At 52.9% G+C, this 27,438-nt stretch overlaps 1 protein-coding gene across 12 annotated transcripts in view; it reads left to right on the forward strand.

Annotated features, from left to right (window-relative positions):
- The window catches only part of OPA1 (OPA1 mitochondrial dynamin like GTPase), a 296,183-nt gene that overhangs the window by 196,158 nt on the left and 72,587 nt on the right, over nt 1–27,438 (forward strand). For all 12 annotated transcript variants that reach the window (XM_075340498.1, XM_075340503.1, XM_075340499.1 and 9 more), the window contains one exon: nt 19,865–19,981. In XM_075340498.1, the coding sequence (XP_075196613.1) occupies nt 19,865–19,981 (117 nt within the window). The remainder of the gene's footprint in view (nt 1–19,864; nt 19,982–27,438) is intronic.

The following is a 27,438-nucleotide window of genomic DNA, read 5'->3' on the forward strand; positions in this document are numbered from 1 at the left end:
AAACGTACCAGAATCACTGACGTGTGAAAGGGGCCTAAAATAAAAATTTAAAACTAAAGCATGTCAATTTTTATTTACCATTAAAAATGAGATGGATATATGTACGTATGTGTGTGTATTTATGTATGTTTGTATATATATATATACACAGTGAAATAAAAAGTGTACATTTATTATAATAATCAAAAACCGTGATCCAAAGTTGTATAGAAAAAAAAAATGGTATCACTAAAAAAAGTGCTGCAAAGAATGTGGCCCACCCCCCCCCAAATCATTTTTTTTTCTCTGACGCCTCATTGAGGGACACAGGACCATGTTTTAGCTGTGTCCCCTAATGATTGCTAAGAGAAAACGATTTTACGGTGAGTACACAAAAATCCGTTTTTCTCTGACGCCTCATTGGGGGACACAGCTAAAACATGGTCCTGTGTCCCCCAATGATGGCTAAGAGAAAACGATTTTACGGTGAATACACAAAAATCCGTTTCTCTGACGCCTCTTTGGGGGACACAGGACCATGGGTGTTATGCTGCTTATCCATAGGAGGAAACTAAGTAGATGCAAAGATGTTAGCTCCTCCCCTGCAGTATACACCCCCTGGCTCAGCCAGGGTACTTCAGTTATAGCTTAGTGTCTATAGGAGGCACATCTCTGCAGACTACTGCAGCAAGAATTTTTTGTTTTTAGAGGGCGACTGTTTCCTTCGGGGACCGATTTCCCAAAACCATCAACAGGCGGGAACGCGGAGTGTTGCCTCCCTGTACCCCCTCCTGCGACACTGGATCCTGGGCTGTTACTCACTGGACGACGGGTCTGATGGCACCAATTTTCCAGAGCCGATAACAAACTTCCTCAGTCCCTCTGGCAGGCTCTGAGTTGATACACGCTCTGAACCAAGTGTGACCAGACACAGCAGGCGTCAGAATCTCCACACTGGAGCTGAGGTGAGATCCTCCCTGACAGGAATTGTAGCTAAGGAATCCTCCCTGACAGGAGTTTTACCTGAGGAATCCTCCCTGACAGGAATATTACTTGAGGAATCCTCCCTGACAGGAATTTTACCTGAGGAATCCTCCCTGACAGGAATTTTACCCGAGGAATCCTCCCTGACAGGAATTTTACCTGAGAAATCCTCCCTGACAGGAATTTTACCTGAGAAATCCTCCCTGACAGGAATTTTACCTGAGAAATCCTCCCTGACAGGAATTTTACCTGAGAAATCCTCCCTGACAGGAATTTTACCTGAGAAATCCTCCCTGACAGGAATTTTACCTGAGAAATCCTCCCTGACAGGAATTTTACCTGAGAAATCCTCCCTGACAGGAATTTTACCTGAGGAATCCTTCCTGACATGAATTGGAGCAGATGTCACTGTCTGAATTCACATGGGCTGTTTGCAGACTCCTGCATAGCATTCCACCTGTGGCGGGGAGAGGGGGAGAAATCCCAGGACTCGGTGCACCCGCAGCTGCGGTACACTTATGGAGTTTTTTTCTGTCCACAGTTGTTGTGCAGGGCTGGAGGGGGGAAGGGGAGTCCCTTCCCACCATTTTATTATATTTCCTCATGTCGACATTCTTGTCGGAGCTAAGCCCCGCCCCCTCCGACATGCGATAAGCTACGGCTGCAGTCACATGTTTTATGCCCTGCACAACTACAGTAACAGCTATAAGACTTCTAATGTTCAGCCTGCACTACCTGCAACACTGAACTACTAGGGTTTGATAGCACCTCTTCCTTCCGTGAGTCCGGTGCCACTGTAGCTCTCAACCACCTCCCCACCCGCCACCACTGCAGCAACCGCTGCCAGCCCAGAGCCTATGGCTCCCAGTCCCCCGGAATGGGCACAGTTCCCAGAACCCGGTGCTGGCTATGCAACATCGTCCTCACACCCCTCGGGGCCCCTGGACAGAACGCGGCCTGATGACACCTCTATAGAGGGTCCTTCTGATAAGAATCAGCCCTCTGCTTTACCGGTTGCAGATCAGAAAAAGGGCATGACCCCCAGGGTTCTTCCTTGGGGGTACACAGATGGGGTTCTCCCACATGTTCCGCGGTCTCTGAGGAGCCGGAGGAAGGGGAATGATATTTGTACCAGGATGATTCCTTGGTTTCAACCTCCCCGAGCGATCAAGCTGCGATGGACTCTCTTATTGCAGCAATCAACCAAACTCTGCATGTGGAAGATCTCCCATCCACTACTACTGACCCTGCGGTCTCCTTTAAAAGGGTGAAGAAACCTCAAAAAAAAAATTTGACGCCTCTTCGGTATCCGTAAACTCATGGAGTCCCGGTACCCCTTTGGCTTAGCTGTCTCTAAGGGCTGGGCCGATCCGGCCTCGGTGGACCTTCACCCGGCTTCCCGCCTGCCTGAAGGACCCTCCTGTCTTTTACTTGATGGATCCTCCTTCAAGGACCCGACAGACAGACAAGTGGAGCAGCTCGATCGCTCCGCCTTGAGGCCGCGGGTCCCTCTCTCCTTCCGTGTGGGTCGCACAGGCACCAGGAATACCAGTTTTCCTCAGACCCTCACAGATGTAACAGTTCACATTGCTGCGGCGGCGGAGTACCTCCCTCGATGCTGCTACCTGCGCAGTTTTTGCCGCCTCAAATACCATAGCCATCCGTAAGGCCCTCTGGTTCCAATAATTGAGAGCGGACTCTGTCCCTAACAAGCCTCTCACAGTACTCCTTTCCAGACCAATGGTTTGGCGATCGTCCGGACAGGCTCTTTTTCCTGACGCCATGGGAGGGAAAAAAAATACCTCCCTCCCTCAACTCTAGCCCAGGACGTTTTTTACTAGACACATAGGGCCCGACCTTTTCAGCCCTTCCCGAGTCCACCTCGTCCTGGCAGTCGAGACAAAGACCGAGGAGTCTCATCCTTCTCCATCTGGGCTGCCGCCTCAGACCACAAATGGATGCGACACCCTGTGTCTTCCGGTTACCACATTGAATTCCGGACCCGATTCCCGGGTCGGTCTTTTCTCTCAAACCCCCCAAAAGGCTCCAAAACACCGTGAGGCCTTCTCCTCAGCAATCCACTTTCTCCAAATGGCGGGGGTGATGGTACCTGTTCCGGACGGTGAGAGGTTCAAGGCCTTCTATTCCAACCTCTTGTGGTCCCCAAAAAAGGACGAGTCAGTTCGACCCATCCTGGACCTCTAACACCTCAGCAAACATGTGCACGTAAGGAGATTCAGAATGGAGTTACTATGGTCCATTATTACCTTTATGGTCGTAGGAGAATTCCTTGTCTCCATAGCTATCAGGGACGCGTACTTGCACATACCCATCACCCCAGCTCACCAAAAGTTCCTCCGCTTTGCGGTTCAGGACAACTTTTTTCATTTGTAGCTCTACCCTCGGCCCTGACACAGCACCAAGGGTCTTCACCAAGGTCATGGCGGCCGCCATGAGTGCCCTTCACGCCAGGAGAGTGGCTGTTCTGCCTTGCTTGGATGACCTCCTCATCAAGGGCTCAACCAGCGTGCAGATCTCTGTGGGCACTCTATCCCGCTTAGGGTGGCTTCTGACTCCAGTCAAATCACTCCCGGTCCCGTCAACATCCGTCACCTCTCTGGGCATGTCCCTGGACAACCTTCGGGGCTTGATATTTCGCCCTCAAGACAAGGCGACCGCTCTACAACAGGCGGTACACTGCCTTCTACGTTCTTCTCTCGCTCCATACGATTCAGTGTGAGTGCTAGGTAGGATAGCGGCGGCTATAGAGGCAGTGCCGCTTGCTTAGCCTCACCACTGCCCACTGCAGCTGGCGCTTCTAGCTGCCCTGGAACAAGAGCCCCTTTTTTTTCTTGGACGACTTTTTCACCTGACACCTTCAGTGAGGTATGCGCTTTTCTGGTGGCTTCAGCCCTCTTCCATATCGAGAGGGAGATTTTCTCTCCCAAGTGGACTGGCTACTCCTGACCAGGGACGCCAGCCTCTTAGGCTGGGGATGTAACCACTTATCCTTAAACTAAGAATATATACATGATGCCATGCTTCTATAAAAATTATACTTTATTTCATACAATTAAAACACATACATAGGCACAACAGGGTAGAGAGAGGTGCAACTGTAACTCCCACAGATTGGGGGGAGGGTGGGTTGGGGACTAGAAAAGGCCCCCCCTGCGACCCATGGCTGTATGGCTATCCACAGGTTATGAAGCTATTATACACTTTATCAGCACTTAAGCTGATCCATTTGGCTATATAGGGGCGGGGGTGTCTCTTGGTGGTGAGCAGACTGATATATTGTGTGCTGGTAGACATGTACCTACTAGGAAAGCACATATAATGAATGAAACTGCTATTGGCTCTTTTGGTAAAATAATTGAATTGGAATGCTCACACAAAAAGAGCCCCGTTTTGGTTACCCCTTTATGACCTTTATGGATATACATGATGGTAAATTGATATCTGCGAACTAAATATATTCCTTATATGGACTAATGATTCTGTTTTAGTATTACGCTGAGAGACTTTTCTAGTCCCCAACCCACCCTCCCCCCAATCTGTGGGAGTTACAGTTGCACCTCCCTCTACCCTATTGTGCCGTTGTCTATGTAAGTGTTTTAATTGTATGAAATAAAGTATAATTTTTATAGAAGCATGGCATCATATATATATTCTTAGTTTAAGGATATAAGTGGTTACATCGGTTGATAAGATGCAGTCTTGAGTACTTTGGTACAAAATGTGGAATGTGTGGTTATCTTAGGCTGGGGAGCAGCGTACTGGCTCCACACTGCTTCGGGATGTTGGACGCCCCAGGAGTCTTCCCTTCCCAGAAATCATCCTGAAAATCAGCGCAACCTTTCTCGCGTTCAGGTGGTTTCCCTCATCTGCTAGCAGGTCGTTTGATTCGGGTCCAATTGGACAATGCAACAGCTGTGGCCTTTGTCAATCGGCAAGAAGGTACCAGCAGCAAGACAGCTTATCTTGAGCTCCCCAGGATCCTCACCTGGGCCGAATTGACGGGGTCTGTGATTTCAGCGGTACACATACTGGGAGTAGAGAACTGGGCGGCGGACCTTCGACGTCGCCAAGGCCTGGCCGCCGGAGAGTGGTTTCTCCACCCAGAAGTGTTCCCACACATCTGCACTCGCTGGGGCACACCAGACGTGGATCTAATGTCCTCAAGGTTGAACGCAAAGGTACCCGCATTCTTAGCCAGGTCACGTGATCCACTGTCCATTGGCGCGGATGCTCTAGTCTCCTCCTGAAGTCGCTTCCGTCTACTTTACATATTTCCAGCTCTGCCCCTGCTGACGCGAGTAATCAGGAAGATCAAGGCAGAATTGTTCCGGTGATACTAATAGCACCGGACTGGCCCAGGCGCGCCTGGGACGTCGAATTAGTACAATTGCTCATGGTGCCTCTTAAGCATCCCAGACCTGGTGACCCAAGAGCCCATTTCCCATTAGAACTTCAGAGCCCTGAAGCTTACGGCCTGGCCATTGAGACGTAGACTTTAACAAGAGCGAGATTCTCTCCCGCGGTCACCTCCACCATGATCAGTTCCCGAAAGCTGTTCTTCATCCTGTATTTGCCACCATACATGGAAAACTTTCCCTTTCTTCAGCGCTCTATTGGGAGACCCAGACGATTGGGGTATAGCTACTGCCCTCTGGAGGCCACACAAAGCACTACATTAAAAGTGCAAGGCCCCTCCCCCTCTGGCTATACCCCCCCGTGGTATCACGGGTTCTCCAGTTTTAGCTTTGTGTGCGAAGGAGGTCAGACATTCCATGCATAGCTCCACAGATTTTAGTCAGCAGTAGCTGCTGACGGTTTCGGATGGAAGAAAAGAGGACACATATAGTGTCCCCAGCATGCTCCCTTCTCACCCCTGGATGGTGTTGTAAGGTTGAGGTACCTATTGCTGGTACAGGGCTGGAGCCTGACATGCTGTTTTCCTTCCACATCCCCTTGTAGGGCTCTGTGGAAGTGGGATCCTGCCGGCCTCTCAGCTCTGATGCCGGGCTCCATCCACAGACCCATTAGAACCTGATGGATTCGGAGCAGGAGTACGATCAGGGACAGGGCCCTGCATCTTACAGGTACTCTGTGTCCCCGGCAGGCACAGACACACTCCGGGCTGGCTGGGTGTTGTAGTGCGCCGGGGACCGCAATGTTGGAGTTAGTGTCCCTACAGATTACTGGGGGATGTTTTGTGTATGGGAACGCAGCGCCGACCCCCTCTGGACCGGGCGGCGCTGCTGTGACTTGTGGTGCGCCGGGGATCCGCCGTCCGCGCTTTTACGGCGGCGGCGGTTATAACTTTAGTCCCCGGCTTTTTGGGCCTAGGACGCCGGCAGCTCCGTTTCGTTCCCGCTCCCACCCTGTCATTCAGGGTAGGGGAGAGACGCTGTTCGCAAGCAGCGACGAGGGCTGGAGCCTGATTTACATGCTCCAGCCCTCACACTATGCACAGAGGGAAGCAGGCTTCCCGCTCTTGGCCAGGAACGCCCAGGGCCCGCCCCCCTTCCTCTCTAGAGACGCCGGCAGCCATTACATGCATGCCTGGCTGGAGGAAGGACGCAAGGCTCTGGGAGACCTGGACTAGGGGCTATCTGGCGACCACACACCCGCTTTTTAAGCGGGCGGTAAGCGATTTTTCTGTGCTGGTCCCTCTAGTGCCTCACTGTGTGTCAGTGTACTGGGTACATATATATAGATATTGTATTTCTTGCACTGTGAGGTGCGCTTCTGGCTGCATATCCCAGATCGCTCTGTGGAAGCAGCAACATGTCATCCTCAAAACGCAAGGCGGCCAAGGCAAAAAGGGCTGTGTATACTGCGTGTGCTGCATGTGGGGCTAATCTACCAGCAGGCTCTGATGACCCCCATTGTGTGCAATGCTCCGACCCGGTGCTGCTTCGCCAGCCGGAGTCAGGAGAGGTAGCGACCCAGGCTGAGACGCTTGTAAGTTCTGCCCCGGTGACAGGGACGGACTTTGCAGTTTTTGCAGATAATATGTCTGTATCTATGGCAAAAATCCTTGAGACCTTGCAATCTATGCATGGGGCTCAGTCTCTGGGCACGGAGAGGCCTCTGTCCTCAGGTCCCCCTTACTTGGAATGTATCCAGCCCACAGGGGGGTCCCCGGCTTCACAGGCCGAGGATTATGACTCAGATGATGGCCCCAGCCACCCTAAGCGAGCTCGCTGGGAAAGACCCTCGACGTCTTCACACTGCTCAGGGTCTCAGCGCAATCAGTCTCCCTGTGATGTGTCTGATGAGAGTGATCAGGAATCCACTCCTGGAACCCCTCTCAACCTGGATACCCCGGATGGGGATGCCATGGTAGACGACCTTATCTCAGCCATCAATAGGCTGTTGGATATTTCTCCCCCAGCCCCTTCAGCAGAAGAGGCGGCTGCGGAGCAGGAAAAGTTTCGTTTCCTCTATCCCAAGCGTAAACTGAGTGCTTTGTTAGATCACTCTGACTTCAGAGAATCAATTCAGAAGCACGACGCTCACCCGGAAAGGCGTTTCTCTAAACGATCTAAAGATACGCGTTTCCCTTTCCCCCCTGAGGTGGTCAAGCGCTGGACACAGTGTCCAAAGGTGGACCCCCCGATTTCCAAACTTGCAGCTAGATCCATAGTTGCAGTGGAGGATGGCGCTTCACTTAAAGATGCCAATGACAGACAGATGGACCTTTGGTTAAAATCTGTCTATGAAGCTATAGGCGCGTCGTTTGCTCCGGCATTCGCAGCCGTCTGGGCTCTCCAGGCTATTTCAGCTGGCTTAGCAAAGGTGGATGCTATCATGCATCCAGCAGTGCCACAAGTGGCGCACCTTACCACGCAGATGTCGGCGTTTGCGTCTTACGCTATCAATGCGGTCCTAGAATCTACCAGTCGCACCTCAATGGCGTCCGCCAATTCGGTAGTTTTGCGCAGAGCCTTGTGGTTAAAGGACTGGAAAGCGGATGCTGGTTCCAAAAAATGTTTAACCAGTTTGCCTTTGTCTAGAGAGAGACTGTTTGGCGAGCCATTGGCTGACATCATTAAGCAGTCCAAGGGTAAAGACTCCTCTTTACCACAACCCAGAACACCCAAACCTCAGCAGAAAAAGTGGCAGCAGAGGTTTCAGTCCTTTCGAGGTTCGGGCAAGACACCATTTACCTCGTCCAAAGGGACTCAGAGGACGCAAAGAAACTCAGATTCGTGGCGGACTCACACACGCCCCAAGAAAGCAAATGGAGGTACCGCTTCCAAAGCGGCTACCTCATGACTTCCAGCCCCCCCCCTCCGCATCGCCGGTCGGGGGCAGGCTCTCCCGCTTTTCCGGCATTTGGATGTCACAGGTCAAAGACCGGTGGGTGACGGACATTTTGTCTCGCGGGTACAGAATCGAGTTCAATTCTCGTCCTCCAGCTCGGTTCTTCAGAACCTCCCCACGGCCAGACCGAGCAGATGCTCTGCTGCAGGCGGTGGATTCCCTAAAAGCGGAAGGAGTGGTTATCCCAGTCCCTCCTCAGGAACAAGGGCAAGGGTTTTACTCCAATCTCTTTGTGGTTCCAAAAAAGGACGGCTCGTTCCGTCCTGTTCTGGACCTAAAACGGCTCAACAAGCATGTGCACGCCAGGAGGTTCCGGATGGAAACCCTCCGCTCTGTCATTGCCTCAATGTCCAGAGGAGACTTCCTTGCCTCAATAGACATCAGAGATGCTTATCTCCACGTGCCAATTGCTACAGAACATCAACGTTTTCTACGTTTTGTGATAGGAGACGACCATTTTCAGTTCGTAGCTCTTCCATTTGGTCTGGCGACAGCCCCACGGGTCTTCACCAAGGTCATGGCGGCGGTGGTAGCAGTCTTGCACTCTCAGGGACACTCGGTGATCCCTTACCTAGACGATTTATTGGTCAAAGCTCCCTCTCAGGAGGCATGCCAACTCAGCCTGAAGGCTACGCTGGAGACTCTACAGTCTTTCGGATGGATCATCAACTTTCCAAAGTCGATCCTATCACCGACTCAGTCACTAACGTATCTTGGCATGGAGTTTCATACTCTAGCAGCGATAGTGAAGCTTCCGCTGGACAAGCAGCGGTCACTACAGACAGGGGTGCAATCTCTCCTGCAGGGCCAGTTGCATCCCTTGCGGCGCCTCATGCATTTCCTAGGGAAGATGGTGGCAGCCATGGAAGCAGTTCCCTTTGCGCAGTTTCATCTGCGCCCACTTCAATGGGACATTCTCCGCCAATGGGACGGGAAGTCAACGTCCCTGGACAGGAAAGTCTCGCTTTCCCAGACGGCCAAAGACTCTCTACAATGGTGGCTCCTTCCCACATCATTGTCTCAGGGAAGATCCTTCCTGCCCCCATCCTGGGCAGTAGTCACGACAGATGCGAGTCTGTCAGGGTGGGGAGCAGTATTTCTCCACCACAGGGCTCAGGGGACGTGGACTCCGCAGGAGTCCACCCTTCAGATCAATGTTCTGGAGATCAGAGCAGTGTATCTTGCTCTACTGGCCTTCCAACAGTGGCTGGAAGGAAAGCAGATCCGAATCCAATCGGACAACTCCACAGCGGTGGCATACATCAACCACCAAGGAGGGACGCGCAGTCGGCAAGCCTTCCAAGAAGTCCGGCGCATTCTAATGTGGGTGGAGGACAGAGCATCCACCATATCCGCGGTTCACATCCCAGGCGTAGAAAACTGGGAAGCAGACTTCCTCAGTCGCCAGGGCATGGACGCAGGGGAATGGTCCCTTCACCCGGACGTGTTTCAGGAAATCTGTCGCCGCTGGGGAGTGCCGGACGTCGACCTAATGGCGTCCCGGCACAACAACAAGGTCCCGGCATTCATGGCGAGGTCGCGCGATCAAAGAGCTCTGGCGGCAGACGCCTTGGTTCAAGATTGGTCGCAGTTTCAGCTCCCATACGTGTTTCCACCTCTGGCGCTCTTGCCCAGAGTGCTACGCAAGATCAGATCCGAGTGCAGCCGCGTCATACTCGTCGCTCCAGACTGGCCGAGGAGGTCGTGGTATCCGGATCTGTGGCATCTCACGATCGGTCGACCGTGGTCACTGCCAGACCGACCAGACTTACTGTCCCAAGGGCCGTTTTTCCATCAGAATTCTGCGGCCCTGAACCTGACTGTGTGGCCATTGAGTCCTGGATCCTAGCGTCTGCTGGATTATCTCAGGGAGTCATTGCCACAATGAGACAAGCTAGAAAGTCGAATTCGGCTAAGATCTACCACAGAACGTGGAAGATTTTCTTGTCCTGGTGCTCTGCTCAGGGAGTGTCTCCCTGGCCATTTGCATTGCCCAAGTTTCTTTCCTTCCTGCAATCGGGGTTAGAAAAGGGCTTGTCGCTCAGCTCCCTTAAAGGGCAAGTTTCGGCACTATCCGTGTTTTTTCAGAAGCGTCTAGCACGTCTTCCTAAGGTGCGCACGTTCCTGCAGGGGGTCTGTCATATTGTGCCCCCGTACAAGCGACCGTTAGATCCATGGGATCTGAACAGGGTACTAGTTGCTCTCCAGAAGCCGCCCTTCGAGCCTCTGAAGGAAGTTTCCTTTTCTCGGCTGTCGCAGAAAGTGGCGTTTCTTGTTGCAATCACATCGCTTCGGCGAGTGTCTGAGCTGGCAGCTCTGTCATCCAAGGCTCCCTTCCTGGTGTTCCACCAGGACAAGGTTGTGCTGCGCCCCATTCCGGAGTTTCTCCCTAAGGTCGTATCCTCTTTTCATCTTAATCAGGATATTTCCTTGCCTTCTTTTTGCCCTCATCCGGTTCACCGGTATGAAAAGGCCTTACGTTTGCTAGATCTGGTGAGAGCACTCAGAATCTACATTTCCCGCACGGCGCCCATACGCCGTGCCGATGCACTTTTCGTCCTTGTCGCTGGTCCGCGCAAGGGGTTGCAGGCTTCTAAAGCCACCCTGGCTCGATGGATCAAAGAACCAATTCTAGAGGCCTACCGTTCTGCGGGGCTTCCGGTTCCTTCAGGGCTAAAAGCCCACTCAACCAGAGCCGTGGGTGCGTCCTGGGCATTACGTCACCAGGCTTCGGCTCAACAGGTGTGCCAGGCAGCTACCTGGTCCAGTCTGCACACTTTCACCAAGCATTATCAGGTGCATACCTATGCTTCGGCGGATGCCAGCTTAGGTAGAAGAGTCCTGCAGGCGGCAGTGACACCCCCGTAGGGGAGGGCTGTTTTGCAGCTCTAACATGAGGTATTTATTTACCCACCCAGGGACAGCTTTTGGACGTCCCAATCGTCTGGGTCTCCCAATAGAGCGCTGAAGAAGAAGGGAATTTTGTTACTTACCGTAAATTCCTTTTCTTCTAGCTCTTATTGGGAGACCCAGCACCCGCCCTGTTGTCCTTCGGGATTTCTTGGTTGTTTGCGGGTACACATGTTGTTCATGTTGAACGGTTTTTCAGTTCTCCGACGTTATTCGGAGTTAATTTGTTTAAACCAGTTATTGGCTTCCTCCTTCTTGCTTTGGCACTAAAACTGGAGAACCCGTGATACCACGGGGGGGTATAGCCAGAGGGGGAGGGGCCTTGCACTTTTAATGTAGTGCTTTGTGTGGCCTCCAGAGGGCAGTAGCTATACCCCAATCGTCTGGGTCTCCCAATAAGAGCTAGAAGAAAAGGAATTTACGGTAAGTAACAAAATTCCCTTCTTTTGATTTTTTATTTTGCAGTCAGGTTGCAAAAGGGGTTGGCCCTCAGCTCCCTTAAGGGGCAGGTTTCATCTCTCTCAATATTCTATCAATGCCGTCTAGCTTGCAATCTGCAAGTCAAGACCTTCCTCCAGGGCGTTTCCCATCTAGTTCCTCCGTAGAAACGGTCGCTGGAGCCATGGGACCTCAATCTCGTTTTGGACGGTCTCCAGAGGTCCCCCTTTGAACCTCTTAAGGAATCTTCTCTTGCTCTTCTCTCCTGGAAGATAGCATTATTAGTGGCGATTTATGTCCATCAGACAAGTTTTGGAACTGGTAGCACTCTCTTGCCGCGAACCCTTTCTGATCTTTCACCAGGATAAGGTGGTTCTACGCTTCCAGATTTCCTTCTGAAGGTTACTTCCCCGTTTCATTTGAACGAGGACATAGTTCTGCCTTCCTTTTGTCCACACACAGTTCATAGGGTGGATAAGTCTCTACGTTCGCTAGACCTTGTGAGGGTTTTCAGATATTACGTATCCAGGACAGCCTCTTTAGAAACATGGACTCCTTGTTCGTCATTCCTGAAAGGCCTAAGAAAGGACAGGCAGCTTCATAGGCAATGCTGGCTCGCTGGATTCGCTCTGCGATCCAGGAGGTCTACCGCTTGCAACTCAAGCCCATTCCTAGTGGGCTGCGGACTCATTCCACGCGAGCAGTTGGTGCCTCTTGGGCCATTAGGCATCAGGCTTCAGTGGAACAGAGGTGTAAGGCTGCGACCTGGTCTTGCCTACATACTGTTTCAGAGCATTACCAAGTCCATACCCAGGCTTCGGCTGAGGCGAACCTAGGTAGGAAAATACACCCATGGTCCTGTGTCCCCCAATGATGGCTAAGAGAAAACGATTTTACGGTGAGTACACAAAAATCCGTTTTTTTTCTCTCTGTGGCCCTAAGGCTATGTGCGCATGGTGTGTTTTTCGCGGCGTTTTTGGTCTTAAAACTGCATGACTTTGCCTCCCCAGCAAAGTCTGAATTTTCATTTTTGCTGTCCGCCCAGTGCAGTTTTGTTTTAGGTGTTTTTATGGTGACCACAAAGATGAAAATATGTCAATTCCTTCTGCGATTTTGCCAACGTTTTTCACCCGTGCAATGCATAGGAAAAAACGCAGTAAAACGCTAAAAAAAGCATGCTTTTTATGTTTTTACCGCAGGTATGTTTATGTGCGTTTCTTTGTCACTCCATTGGGAGACCCAGACAATTGGGGTGTATAGCTATGCCTCCGGAGGCCACACAAAGTATTACACTAAAAGTGTAAAGCCCCTCCCCTTCTGCCTATACACCCCCCGTGCTCACGGGCTCCTCAGTTTTTATGCTTTGTGCGAAGGAGGCAGACATCCACGCATAGCTCCACAGCTTAGTCAGCAGCAGCTGCTGACTAGGTCGGATGGAAGAAAAGAGGGCCCATAACAGGGCCCCCAGCATGCTCCCTTCTCACCCCACTTTGTCGGCGGTGTTGTTAAGGTTGAGGTACCCATTGCGGGTACACAGGCAGGAGCCACATGCTGTTTTCCTTCCCCATCCCTTAATGGGCTCTGGGTGAAGTGGGACCCGTATCGGTCTCCAGGCACTGGGACCGTGCTCCCTCCGCAGCCCCTGGGAATCTGCTGGATAGGAGCCGGGTATCGTCAGGGACAAGGCCCTGCTACTGTGAGGTACTCTGTGTCCCCGTGGGGACAGCGCATGGAGCGCTGGTGCCACACACATTGCAGCACTGCTGGGTGTGTTAGTGCGCCGGGGACTATCGCGCATGGAGCGCTTGTGCCATACACTTTCCAGCTCGGCTGGGTGTGTTAGTGCGCCGGACATGGAGCGCTTGTGCCAGACACTTTCCAGCACTGCTGGGTGTGTTAGTGCGCCGGACATGGAGCGCTTGGGCCAGACACTTTCCAGCACGGCTGGGTGTGTTAGTGCGCCGGACATGGAGCGCTTGTGCCAGACACTTTCCAGCTCTGCTGGAGGTGTTAGTGCGCCGGGGGACTACCGCGCGGCCGCGCTTATTGCCGGCCGCGCTTATAACTTTAGTCCCCGGCTTCTGCGGCCTAGTGTCGTTTATTCCCGCCCACAGGCCTGCCAGTCAGGGGAAGGGCGGGACGCTGCACAGATCGTCAGCGCCGAGGGCTGGAGCATACATTTGTATCCTCCTCACTCAGTACACTGGGGCACTAGAGTCCCGCACTTTTCTTGGGCACGCCCACGGTCCCCTCCTCCCCACAGAACGCCGGCAGCCATTCCTGTCAGCGATTCAGATGCTGGAGAGGAGAGACAACACAGGGAGACCCAGGCAGGGAATCTGGTGATCACACAACCGCTCTCAGCGGTCGGTAAGCAGCACCTCTGGTGCTGGCCCCACTGAGTACCGAAGTGTATATATATATATATATATAGGCTTATAGGCTATACATTTGCACTGTACGGTCGCTCTGTTTATTTTTGGCTATATACCCTCCTGGTTGTTCTCAGAGGAGACAACATGTCATCCGCAAAAAGCAAGGGTGCCAAAGCACAGGCGTACTTTGCAACCTGTACCTCTTGTACAGCTGTACTACCGGCAGGTTCCACTGACCCTCATTGTGTGCAATGCTCGGCCCCTGTGGCACTTACTCAGCCGGAGCCTCTGCTACAGGTGGCCCAGGTGGAACCACCTGCTACCACTGTCCAGGTGACAGGGACGGAGTTTGCAGCCTTTGCTGACAAACTGTCTGAGAGTATGGATAAATGGTCTGCTAAAATACTGGAAGCATTGCAGTCCAGACCGGTGATTCAGGCCCCGGGCACTGTCCAATCCTTGACCCCTGGTCCCCCTCATTTGGAACAGCAAAGTGCCCCTGGGGTAACCCATAGGTCACAGGGTGAGGTCTCTGACACGGACCGCAGTCCCAGGCCGCCCAAGCGGGGTCGCTGGGAAATTCCCTCCACTTCATCACACTGTTCAGGGTCCCAGCAGGGGGACTCTCTGGAGGATGAAGCGGAGGTATCAGATCAGGATTCTGATCCTGAAGCCGCTCTCAAACTAGATACACCTGAAGGTGACGCAGTAGTGAATGACCTTATAGCGACCATCAATCAGGTGTTGGATATTTCTCCCCCAGCTCCCCCAATTGAGGAGTCTGCTTCTCAGGAGAAATTCCGTTTCAGGTTTCCAAAGCGTACATTAAATATGTTTCTGGATCACTCTAACTTCAGAGAGGCAATCCAGAAAAACCGAGACTGTCCAGACAAGCGTTTTTCCAAGCGCCTTAAGGACACACGTTATCCCTTCCCCCCCGAGGTTGTTAAGGGCTGGACTCAGTGTCCTAAGGTGGATCCTCCAATCTCCAGACTGGCGGCTAGATCCATAGTTGCAGTGGAAGATGGGGCTTCACTCAAAGATGCCACTGACAGACAGATGGAACTATGGTTGAAATCCATCTATGAAGCTATAGGCGCGTCTTTTGCTCCAGCATTCGCAGCCGTATGGGCGCTCCAAGCTATCTCAGCTTGTCAGGCGCAGATTAATGCTGTAACACGTACATCTGCCCCGCAAGTGGTGTCCTTAACCAATCAGGCGTCGGCGTTTGCGTCCTACGCCATTAATGCTATCCTGGACTCGGTGAGCCGTACGGCGGTGGCATCCCCCAATTCGGTGGTACTCCGCAGGGCCATGTGGCTACGTGAATGGAAGGCAGACTCTGCTTCCAAAAAGTTCTTAACCGGTTTGCCATTGTCTGGCGACCGCTTGTTTGGTGAGCGATTGGATGAAATCATTAAACAATCCAAGGGAAAGGATTCATCCTTACCCCAGTCCAAACCAAACAGACCTCAACCACGGAAGGTACAATCGAGGTTTCGGTCCTTTCGGACCGCGGGCAGGTCTCAATTTTCCTCGTCCAAAAGGCCTCAGAAAGGTCAGAGGAACTCCGATGCATGGCGGTCTAAGTCACGTCCTAAAAAGACCGCCGGAGGAACCGCTCCCAAAGCGGCCTCCTCATGACTTTCGGCCTCCTCAAACCGCATCCTCGGTCGGTGGCAGGCTCTCCCGCTTTTGCGACACCTGGCTGCCACAAGTAAAAGACCGATGGGTGAGAGACATTCTATCTCACGGTTACAGGATAGAGTTCAGCTCTCGTCCTCCGATTCGTTTCTTCAGAACATCTCCGCCCCCCGACAGAGCCGAGGCTCTTATGCAGGCGGTGGGCACCCTGAAGGCGGAAGGAGTGGTGATCCCTGTTCCTCTTCAGCAACGGGGTCACGGTTTTTACTCCAACTTGTTCGTGGTGCCAAAAAAGGACGGATCCTTCCGTCCCGTTCTGGACCTAAAACTGCTCAACAAGCATGTGAAAACCAGGCGGTTCCGGATGGAATCGCTCCGCTCCGTCATCGCCTCAATGTCCCAAGGAGATTTCCTGGCATCAATAGACATCAAAGATGCTTATCTCCACGTACCGATTGCACCAGAGCATCAGCGCTTCCTGCGCTTCGCCATAGGGGACGAACACCTTCAGTTCGTGGCACTGCCTTTTGGCCTGGCGACAGCCCCACGGGTCTTCACCAAGGTCATGGCAACAGTGGTGGCAATCCTACACTCTCAGGGACACTCGGTGATCCCTTACTTAGACGATCTCCTTGTCAAGGCACCCTCTCAAGGGGCATGCCAACACAGCCTGAACATTGCTCTGGAAACTCTCCAGAGTTTCGGGTGGATCATCAATTTTCCAAAGTCAAATCTGACACCGGCCCAATCACTGACATATCTTGGCATGGAGTTTCATACTCTCTCAGCGATAGTGAAGCTTCCGCTGAACAAACAGCGTTCACTACAGACAGGGGTGCAATCTCTCCTTCATGGTCAGTCACACCCCCTGAGGCGCCTCATGCACTTCCTAGGGAAGATGGTGGCAGCAATGGAGGCAGTTCCTTTTGCGCAGTTTCATCTGCGCCCTCTTCAATGGGACATTCTCCGCAAATGGGACAGGAAGTCGACGTCCCTCGACAGGAACGTCTCCCTTTCTCGGGCAGCCAAAGCTTCCCTTCAGTGGTGGCTCCTCCCCACTTCTCTGTCGAAGGGGAAATCCTTCCTGCCCCCATCCTGGGCGGTGGTCACGACGGACGCGAGCCTGTCAGGGTGGGGAGCGGTCTTTCTCCACCACAGGGCTCAGGGGACTTGGACTCAGACAGAGTCCTCCCTTCCGATCAATGTTCTAGAGATAAGGGCAGTGTATCTTGCCCTAAAGGCGTTCCAGCCGTGGCTGGAAGGCAAGCAGATCCGAATTCAGTCGGACAACTCCACAGCGGTGGCATACATCAACCACCAAGGCGGGACACGCAGTCTGCAAGCCTTCCAGGAAGTTCGGCGGATTCTGCTGTGGGTGGAAGCCACAGCCTCCACCATATCCGCAGTTCACATCCCGGGCGTAGAAAACTGGGAAGCAGACTTTCTCAGTCGCCAGGGCATGGAGGCAGGGGAATGGTCCCTTCACCCGGACGTGTTTCAGGAGATCTGTTGCCGCTGGGGAATGCCGGACGTCGACCTAATGGCGTCCCGGCACAACAACAAGGTCCCGACATTCATGGCTCGGTCTCAAGATCACAGAGCTCTGGCGGCAGACGCCTTAGTTCAGGATTGGTCGCAGTTTCAACTCCCTTATGTGTTCCCTCCTCTGGCACTGTTGCCCAGAGTGTTACGCAAGATCAGGGCCGACTGCCGCCGCGCCATCCTCGTTGCTCCAGACTGGCCGAGGAGGTCGTGGTACCCGGATCTGTGGCATCTCACGGTCGGCCAACCGTGGGCACTACCAGACCGACCAGACTTGCTGTCTCAAGGGCCGTTTTTCCATCTGAATTCTGCGGCCCTCAACCTGACTGTGTGGCCATTGAGTCCTGGATCCTAGCGTCTTCAGGGTTATCTCAAGAGGTCATTGCCACTATGAGACAGGCTAGGAAACCAACGTCCGCCAAGATCTACCACAGGACGTGGAGGATATTCTTATCCTGGTGCTCTGATCAGGGTTTTACTCCCTGGCCATTTGCCTTGCCCACTTTTCTTTCCTTCCTTCAATCCGGATTGGAAAAGGGTTTGTCGCTTGGCTCCCTTAAGGGACAAGTCTCAGCGCTCTCTGTGTTTTTTCAGAAGCGCCTAGCCAGACTTCCACAGGTACGCACGTTCCTGCAGGGGGTTTGTCACATCGTCCCTCCTTACAAGCGTCCGTTAGAACCCTGGGATCTGAACAGGGTGCTGATGGTTCTTCAGAAACCACCGTTCGAGCCAATGAGGGATATCTCTCTCTCACGCCTTTCGCAGAAGGTGGTTTTTCTAGTAGCAGTCACTTCACTTCGGAGAGTCTCTGAGCTAGCAGCGCTGTCATGCAAAGCCCCCTTCCTGGTGTTTCACCAGGACAAGGTGGTTCTGCGTCCGGTTCCGGACTTTCTCCCTAAGGTGGTATCCCCCTTTCATCTCAATCAGGATATCTCCTTACCCTCTTTTTGTCCTCATCCAGTTCACCAATGTGAAAAGGATTTGCACTTGTTAGATCTGGTGAGAGCACTCAGATTCTACATTTCTCGTACGGCGCCCCTGCGCCGCTCGGATGCACGCTTTGTCCTTGTCGCTGGCCAGCGTAAAGGGTCACAAGCTTCCAAATCAACCCTGGCTCGATGGATCAAGGAACCAATTCTCGAGGCTTATCGTTCCTCGGGGCTTCCGGTTCCCTCAGGGCTGAAAGCCCATTCTACCAGGGCCGTGGGAGCGTCCTGGGCTTTGCGGCACCAGGCTACGGCTCAGCACGTGTGTCAGGCGGCTACCACCTGGTCGAGCCTGCACACTTTCACGAAACACTATCAGGTGCATACCTATGCTTCGGCAGATGCCAGCCTAGGTAGGCGAGTCCTTCAGGCGGCGGTTGCCCACCTGTAGGACGGAGCCGGTTGCGGCTCTATTATGAGGTATTATTTACCCACCCAGGGACTGCTTTTGGACGTCCCAATTGTCTGGGTCTCCCAATGGAGCGACAAAGAAGAAGGGAATTTTGTTTACTTACCGTAAATTCCTTTTCTTCTAGCTCCAATTGGGAGACCCAGCACCCGCCCCTGTTTTTTGTGTACACATGTTGTTCATGTTGAATGGTTTCAGTTCTCCGATATTCCTTCGGATTGAATTTACTTTAAACCAATTTATAATTTTTTCCTCCTTCTTGCTTTTGCACCAAAACTGAGGAGCCCGTGAGCACGGGGGGTGTATAGGCAGAAGGGGAGGGGCTTTACACTTTTAGTGTAATACTTTGTGTGGCCTCCGGAGGCATAGCTATACACCCCAATTGTCTGGGTCTCCCAATTGGAGCTAGAAGAAAAGGAATTTACGGTAAGTAAACAAAATTCCCTTCTTTTCAGCGGAGAAACGCTACATCTTTGTGGTCACTAAAAAAGGCAACTTGCTCACATAGCCTTATACTCCGCCGAGTTTGAGAGCCCTGCTGTAGAGGTTTGTTTGAGAATATTTGTGATCAAACCGTATCATGAAAACCAAAGAACACACCAGACAGGTCAGGGATAAAGTTGTGATGTAAACTGGGCATAGGTTATAAAATAAATAAATAATAATATCCCAAGTTCTGAATATCCCATGAAATTCACTGTTCAATCATCATGTAAACATGGAATGATTATGGCTAGAGTTGAGCAAGTACTTAACTATTCGGTCTCGCTATACTTATAACGAGTACCGTCTAATACTCACAAATTCGTTCCGAACAGCCTGTGCAATGCAAGTCAATGGGGAAAAACTCGCAAACTAACGAGTAACGCCAATTGTTATACTATTCGTGTGAATAGTGCAGAATTCCGGTTACTCGATACACTGCTAGTAACCTGTCCTTCGTTCCCGTGGTGTCCTCAGCTGCTTCTTGCAGACCGCAGGCACTTAGACCTCTCGGTGTTCTCGTCCGGTACACTGAGCCACCGCTGAAGGCTGCCATCATGGCTTTACTGCAGTTGAATGCTTTTCGGCGGCTGTGCTGCAAAGCATTCAACTGCTGTAAACTGCTGACAACAGCGACGGCCCTGTGTATTGGACGCGATGAGGGGAACGGCGGACAGGTGAAAATATACAATGAAATGTGACTTGAAACTTTTCTAAAATCATTAGCTGTTGACTGGTTACTTAATCCAAAGTTGTGTGTTTTTTCTGGTATTTTCTAGATCAAAGACACGTGGCACCAGGTTTACAGAAGACATTTCCTGAAAACTGCTCTTGGTCACTGTAATCTTTGTAGAAGGGGTTTCTATTACTATCAGAGGCACTTTGTAGACTCCGAGGTAAGAGTTTGGGTTTTTGTGTTTAAACTTTATTCATCTGGGAAATCGGGCTTATTCTGATGAAAGCTTCAAACAGTTTTTTTTGTGTGTTTAAATGTATAAGATACACTTTTCTCTGACGCCTCATTGGGGGACACAGGACCATGGGTGTTATGCTGCCTATTCATAGGAGGACACTAAGTAGATGCAAAAGCATAGCTCCTCCTCTGCAGTATACACCCCCTGACCGGGCCAGGCAACCTCAGTTTTAGCTTAGTGTAAGGAGGCACTTCCTTTCAAGGTTTGTTATTTTTTGAGGGCGACTGTTTCCTTTTGGGACCGATCTCCCACTACCATCAACGGGCGGGAACGTGGAGTGTCGCCTCCATGTACCCCCTCCTGCGACGCTGGATCCTGGGCTGGACGACGGGTTCCACAGACACCGATTTTCCAAAGCCCAGGGTAGAGGCCTGTGCCCCTATAGCCCAATTACTCAGCCCCTCTTTGCAGGCTCTGAGTTGAATATGGCACCGGTGTGACCGGACACAGCAAGCTGACTCTGCTATTTTCACTGCCTGGACTGAAGCAGTGTTTTAAGGTGAGATCCCCCCTGACTGGTTTCCCAGACAAAGGGAGAAAAGACGCTGCAGGGAAGGCTTCCAGGATATTTACAGTATTTATTATGAGAAAGTCCCTTGCTGATTGCAAGGAGGAGAGCCCCAAGGATCCTGAACACAGTGTTAACTTTTCTCTAGCTTGCTGGCTGGAGGAGGGGAGAAGTTTCCCGGTGGCAGGGGGAGGGCCCAGAGCTCAGGAATTCACGTTGTTTATTTGCTCTGTTTTATTTGCTCTAGCAGAAAAGCCGGCTGATAACCACCAGTGACAATCTGTGTGCTGACTGGAGGGAGAGGGAGGAAAACTATCAGAAGCTCCCTTCCCGCCGTTTTTTACTACCCACAGCAGTGGGGGGCACACTGACTACGTCTTCGTGCTCTTTTAGCGCTAAGCCCCGCCCCCCGTGGCTGCGGTAAGCCCCTCCCCCGTGGCTACGCTAAGCCCCGCCCCCCGTGGCTGCGATAAGCCCCGCCCCCCATGAAAGCGTGCGAAGATCTTCATAGAGCTTACTCCTTCCTGAGGACAGGGCCATCTGCTGATTCTGGTGAGGTGCTTGCTTCACTTGTAGCTTTGCTGACCATTGCTCCCCCTCCTGGCATACTCCTATTAGAAACATGCAGAATTCTAAGGGCACTAGGAGTGCTAAGGCCCACATAGTCTATTATGCAGCCTGCACTGCCTGCCACGCTGAGCTACCACGTAAACACACCTCTTCTCTCTGTGAGTCCTGTGCCCCTATAGCCCCCCAAGACCCCCCTGCCACCACCGCCGCAACCGTCAGCCCAGATCCTAGGGCTCCCAGCCCACCGGAACGGGCACAGTTTCTGTCCCAATCCATGGAAAAACTGTCACAGAAACTGGTGCTGGCTATGCAATGTCGTCCTCCACACCCTTCTGGGTCCGTGGACGGAACGCAGCTTGAGGATACCCCTATGGAGGATCCTTCTGAGGTAATCCGGGCACATGCTTCACCGGTTGCAGGGATCAGATAAAGAGCACACGGCCGGGTGTCTCCAGCGGGCTCTCCCTCGGGAGAACACAGGGCAGGCTCTCCCGCACGCTCCACGGCTTCTGAAGAGCTGGAGGAGGGAGAATGCTGTTTATACCAAGAGGATTCCTTGGTTTCAGCCTCCCCAGATGATCAAACTGCAATAGACTCCCTTATAGCAGCAATCAACCAAACTCTGCATGTGGAGGATCCCCCCATCCACTACCACTGACCGTGCGGTCTCCTTTAAGAGGGCAAGGAAACCCCAAAAGGTTTTCGCTGATCACCCAGAGTTTCAGGATATCCTCACAAAGCAAAGGGAGAAGCCAGACAGGCGTTTCGGTAACCGAAAACTCATGGAGTCCCGGTACCCTTTTGCCTCACCTGCCCCTAAGGGCTAGGCCGATCCGCCCTCGGTCGACCCCCCCAGTCTCCCGCCTTACCACAAAAACGCTCCTGTCTTTACCCGATGGTTCCTCCTTCAAGGACCTGACAGACAGGTGGAGCACCTCGCCCGCTCTGCTTTTGAGCCTGCGGGTTCCTCCCTCTCGTTCTCCTTTGCCTCTGTGTGGGTCGCAAAGGCGATCTCGGTCTGGGCAGAATCCCTTAACACTTCGCTTGAGGAATCCCAGTTCACTCATACCTTCACAGAGGTAACAGCTCAAATTGCTGCTGCGGCGGAGTACCTCATGCAGGCCTCCATGGACGTTGCTACCTGCGCAGCGTTTGCCGCCTCAAATACCATAGCCATCCGTAGAGCTCTCTGGCTCCGACAATGGCGAGTGGACTCTGCCTCCAAGAAGTCTCTCACGGGCCTTCCCTTTTTTCCAGACCGATTGTTTGGCGAACGTCTGGACAAGCTCATTTCTGACGCCTTGGGAGGAAAGAGTACCTCCCTCTCCCAGCTGAAGTCCAGGACGTCCTTCTTCACCAGACGTCCACAGTCCTCTTTCCGCTCCTATGGGAACTCATTTGGTTAGTAGACATCCCGTGCTGTCCCCGCCACCAGCCGCGGACTACGCAGGGACCGACCTTCTCAGCTCGCCCCGAAACCCACTTCGTCATGGCAGCCTAGACCGAAACAGTCCAGGACTAGGGAGACTCGGCCACGACGTTTTCTCCCCTCATGACTCCTTCGGCGCCCCGGAAGACACACTCGTTGTAGGAGGTCGACTGCAGCTCTTTTCAACACATCTGGGCTGCCGCCTCAGACGACAAATGGGTGCGAGACCTTGTGTCTTCCGGTTACCACATAGAATTTCGGACCCGACCCACGAGTCGGTTCTTTCTCTCAAACCCCCCAAAGACTCAAAACGACGCAAAGCTTTTTTCTTTATCGTTCCTTTGGGAGACCCAGACCATGGGTGTTTAGCTTCTGCCTCCGGAGGACACACAAAGTACTACACTTAAAAGTGTAGCTCCTCCCTCTGAGCTTATACACCCCCTGGTAGCCAGTCCTAGCCAGTTTATTGCTTTGTGTCAGGAGGCATACATCCACACATGCATTCTCATCTGATTTGTTTGACTTTTGGAAAGAGTTTGAAGAAAAGCGGGTCCATGTCTGGACTCCCGGCATGTCCCTTCTCACCCCACTGTGTCGGCAGTGTTGTTAAGGTTGATTTACAAAGCTGCAGCCTTACATGCCGCGCTCCTTCACCATCCCTTCTGGGCTCTGGCTTGAAGTGGGAGCCAGCACGGTCTCCATGCCTGGCAGGAGTCCGGTCTCCATCCACAGCCCCTTGAGGATTCTGTTGGACCGGAGCACTCATCCCCAGGGACATGGCCCTGCGTCTCAGCAGCTAAGTACCTGAGACGTTTATGTTGGGGGTCCCGGTTCTTTATTGTAAGGGGAGAGTATGCTGTATGTGATTGTTTTAACTTTTCCGGCGGGTTCTCTAGCTTTTGCCTGAGAACCACGCCGATGGTGCCTGCTTGTCGGCCTTGCCGCTTAAATTTAGGCCCCGGCTTCGCCGGAGGCCTAGTTTCATTTTCCTGCCCTCACATGTCACTCATGCAGAGGGACAGGTTCGGCTCCTCCCGGAGGCCGTTCTACACAGGGGTGGGACACTCCCCACTGCTGGGGCGTCCCTCCTTCCCTGCAGGTCTCTATAGCCCTCCAGTTCCCACTCTTTTATAGGAACGCCCCTAGTCCCGCCCCCTCTCTTCGCTCCGGGGGCCATTTCTCAGGCAGAGTTCACTCTGCTCTGGGACATCCTGCATTCTGCATCTCTGCTGAGGTGCTGCGCACTGGGGGACCGGGCTTCGGGATCTGGAGGGCACACAACACCGTGCTCAGCGGTCTGGTAAGCCACAGCCGGTCTCCGGTTGTGGACCTCTGTAGATTCTCCCTGGGGTTCATTCTCTGCAAAGCCCCCACTCCAGCAGCATGTCTCACACAAGGAGCAAGGCTCCAAAGCTTTATTCTGCATGCACTGCATGTAAGCTCCTGCTGCCTGAGCCGAGCATTTATCCACACTGTGATGGTTGCTCTAACTTGGCGGTGCCACAGCCTTGAGTCTCACCCCCAGTGGTCTCTCAGGCTGCTGCTGCACCTGTGACTGAACCCCCGGCCTGGGTAGAGTCCTTTTCTAGGTCCATATCCCAGTCATTTGCTGAGTCCATGGGACTTTTGTCCAGGACTTTGATGAATATGCATCAGCCTCCCTCACAGGGTGCCTCTAATACTCTTGACAGAGGACTCCTATCCTCTGACCTCCGTCCATCGGAGCTCACGGAGGATTCATCATCTGATCCCAGACCCCGTCCTTCTAAGAGAAGGCGCAGGGTTTCCACCCCCTCCCCATCCCACGGCTCTGTCTCAAGAGCTGACTCTCAAGATGAGGAGGATGCCCTCACTGGGGGCTCGGAGGCTATGTATCCCATCGATTTCTCTGAGGGTGACTCAGATCTTAGTGATTTGATTGCTTCTATTAATTCTGTGCTGGATCTCAATCCGCCAGTGTCAGAGGAGCAACTCTCTTTGGCAGAAAAACATCAGTTTACCTCGCCTAAGAGAGTGAAGAGTGTGTTCTTTAACCACTCCACTTTTCAGACCGCTGTGACCAAACCCAGGGCCTGCCCTGACAAACGCTTTCCAAAGCGTGGTTCTGATGACCGTTTTCCCTTTCCACCTGAGGTGGTCAAGGAGTGGTCTCACTCCCCAAAGGTAGACCCTCCGGTGTCTAGGCTATCAGCCCGGACCGTTGTGTCGGTGGCTGACGGCACCTCACTTAAGGATTCCACTGACCGGCAGATTGACCTTCTGGCCAAATCTGTGTATGAAGCTGCGGGGGCCGCGTTTTACCCGACTTTTGCAGCAGTGTGGGCTCTCAAAGCCATCTCTGCTTCTCTAGAGGAGATGCATTCCCTCACCAAGGAATCTATGCCTGAGATGGTTACCTTAACTACTCAGGCTTCAGCTTTTTCATCTTATGCCATGTCTGCCATGCTAGAGGCTGCTCACCGCACTGCGGTGGCTTCAGCTAATTCTCTTGTTATCCGCAGGATTTTGTGGCTTTGAGAGTGGAAGGCAGATGCTTCTTCCAAGAAGTTTCTTGCTGGGCTCCCTTTTGCTGGTTCACGGCTGTTTGGTGAACAGCTGGATGAAATCATTAAAGAAGCTACTGGCGGGAAGAGTACTTCCATGCCACAAACCAAGACCAGGAAACCCGCCCAGGGTAGGAATCAATCGAGGTTTCGTTCCTTTCGTTCCTCCAACTGGTCATCCTCTAAGCCTTCCGCCTCATCCGCTAACTCAGCCAAGGATCAGAAATCCAACTGGCGCCCAAAAGCGCGTCCGCAGAAGACCGCAGGAGGTTCTACCACTAAGGCAGCTTCCTCATGACTCTCGGCCCACTCCAGCCACGTCCTTAGTCGGTGGCAGGCTCTCCCACTTTGGCGACGCTTGGTTAAAGCAAGTCTCCGATCAGTGGGTGAGAGACATCATATCTCACGGCTACAGGATAGAATTCTCTTCCAGCCCTCCAAACAGATTTTTTCTCTCAACTCCCCCCTGCTCCAAGGCCGCCGCCTTCTCGCAGGCCGTGGCGTCCTTGCAGGCAAACGGAGTGATTGTCCCAGTTCCCGCTCAGGAACGGTTCAGAGGTTTTTACTCAAATCTCTTCCTAGTTCCAAAAAAGGACGGTACCTTCCGGCCCATCCTGGATCTCAAGCTTCTCAACAAGCATGTCCGGGTGCGGCATTTTCGCATGGAGTCTCTGCGATCAGTCATTGCCTCTATGACCCAAGGGGAGTTCCTGGCGTCCATCGACATCAGAGATGCCTATCTACATGTGCCAATCGCAGTGTCACATCAGCGTTGGTTACGTTTTGCGATAGGAGAGGATCATTTCCAATTCGTGGCTCTCCCCTTCGGGTTAGCCACGGCCCCTCGGGTATTCACCAAGGTCATGGCGGCAGTGATTGCGGTCCTGCACCTCCAGGGGTTAGCAATGCTTCCTTATCTGGACGACCTTCTGGTCAAGGGTACATCCAGCGCAGACTGTCGGCGGAGTGTTTCGCTCACTCTCGCCACCCTAGCCCAATTCGGGTGGATTGTCAATCTTCCCAAATCCACTCTGACTCCGACCCAGAGTCTCACGTACCTAGGGATGCAGTTCGAGACTTTGCCGGCACTTGTGAAGTTGCCCTTAATCAAACAGCAGTCTCTCCGGCTAGCGGTGCTCTCTCTCCTGAGGCCCCGCCGTTATTCCCTCAGGCGCCTGATGCAGGTGCTGGGTCAAATGGTGGCCTTTATGGAGGCGGTTCCCTTTGCCCAGTTCCATCTGCGTCCTCTGCAGCTGGACATTCTCCCCTGTTGGGACAAGCGGCCTTCCTCCTTACAGAGGTTAGTGGCTCTGTCGCCACGGACCAGGATCTCTCTTCAGTGGTGGCTTCGACCCCTCTCCCTGTCCCAAGGGCGCTCCTTCCTGACTCCGTCCTGGGTGATTCTTACCACGGATGCCAGCCTATCCGGCTGGGGAGCGGTACATCTCCACCACAGAGCACAGGGCACTTGGACTCCGTCCGAGTCAGCCCTTTCAATCAATGTGCTGGAAACCAGAGCTGTGCTTCTAGCTTTCCTAGCCTTTCACCACCTGTTGGCGGGCAGGCACATTCGAGTCCAGTCAGACAACGCGACAGCGGTTGCCTACATCAATCACCAAGGCGGGACACGCAGCCGCCTGGCAATGTTGGAGGTCCAACGCATTCTTCAATGGGCGGAGGACTCCAAGTCCACCATATCCGCAGTCCACATCCCTGGCGTAGAAAACTGGGAGGCAGATTATCTCAGCCGTCAATCCGTGGACGGTGGCGAGTGGTCCCTGCACCCGGCAGTGTTTCAGTCAATCTGCCGCAAGTGGGGCACTCCGGATGTGGACCTAATGTCATCCTGTCACAACAACAAGGTTCCGGCTAACGTGGCTCGCTCCCACGATCCTCAGGCCTTCACTGCGGACGCTCTGGTTCAAGACTGGTCCCAGTTTCGTCTGTCCTACGTGTTTCCCCCTCTAGCTCTCTTGCCCAGAGTCCTGCGCAAGATCAGAATGGAGGGCCGTCGAGTCATCCTCATTGCACCGGACTGGCCCAGGCGAGCTTGGTATCCGGACCTGCTCCAACTGTCCGTGGAGATGCCGTGGCATCTTCCGGACCGTCCAGACCTGCTCTCGCAAGGTCTGTTTTTCCGCCCGAATTCTGCGGCACTCAAATTGACGGCGTGGCTCTTGAGTCCTGGATTTTGACGGCGTCTGGTATTCCTCCTGAAGTCATCTCCACTATGACTCGGGCCCGTAAGTCTTCCTCCTTCAAGATCTATCACAGGACTTGGAAAATTTTCCTGTCCTGGTCTCGCTCTTCTGGCCATTCTCCTTGGCCA

The sequence above is a fragment of the Anomaloglossus baeobatrachus genome, chromosome 3 (genome assembly GCF_048569485.1).
Source record: "Anomaloglossus baeobatrachus isolate aAnoBae1 chromosome 3, aAnoBae1.hap1, whole genome shotgun sequence".
Classification (NCBI taxonomy): Eukaryota; Metazoa; Chordata; class Amphibia; order Anura; family Aromobatidae; genus Anomaloglossus; species Anomaloglossus baeobatrachus.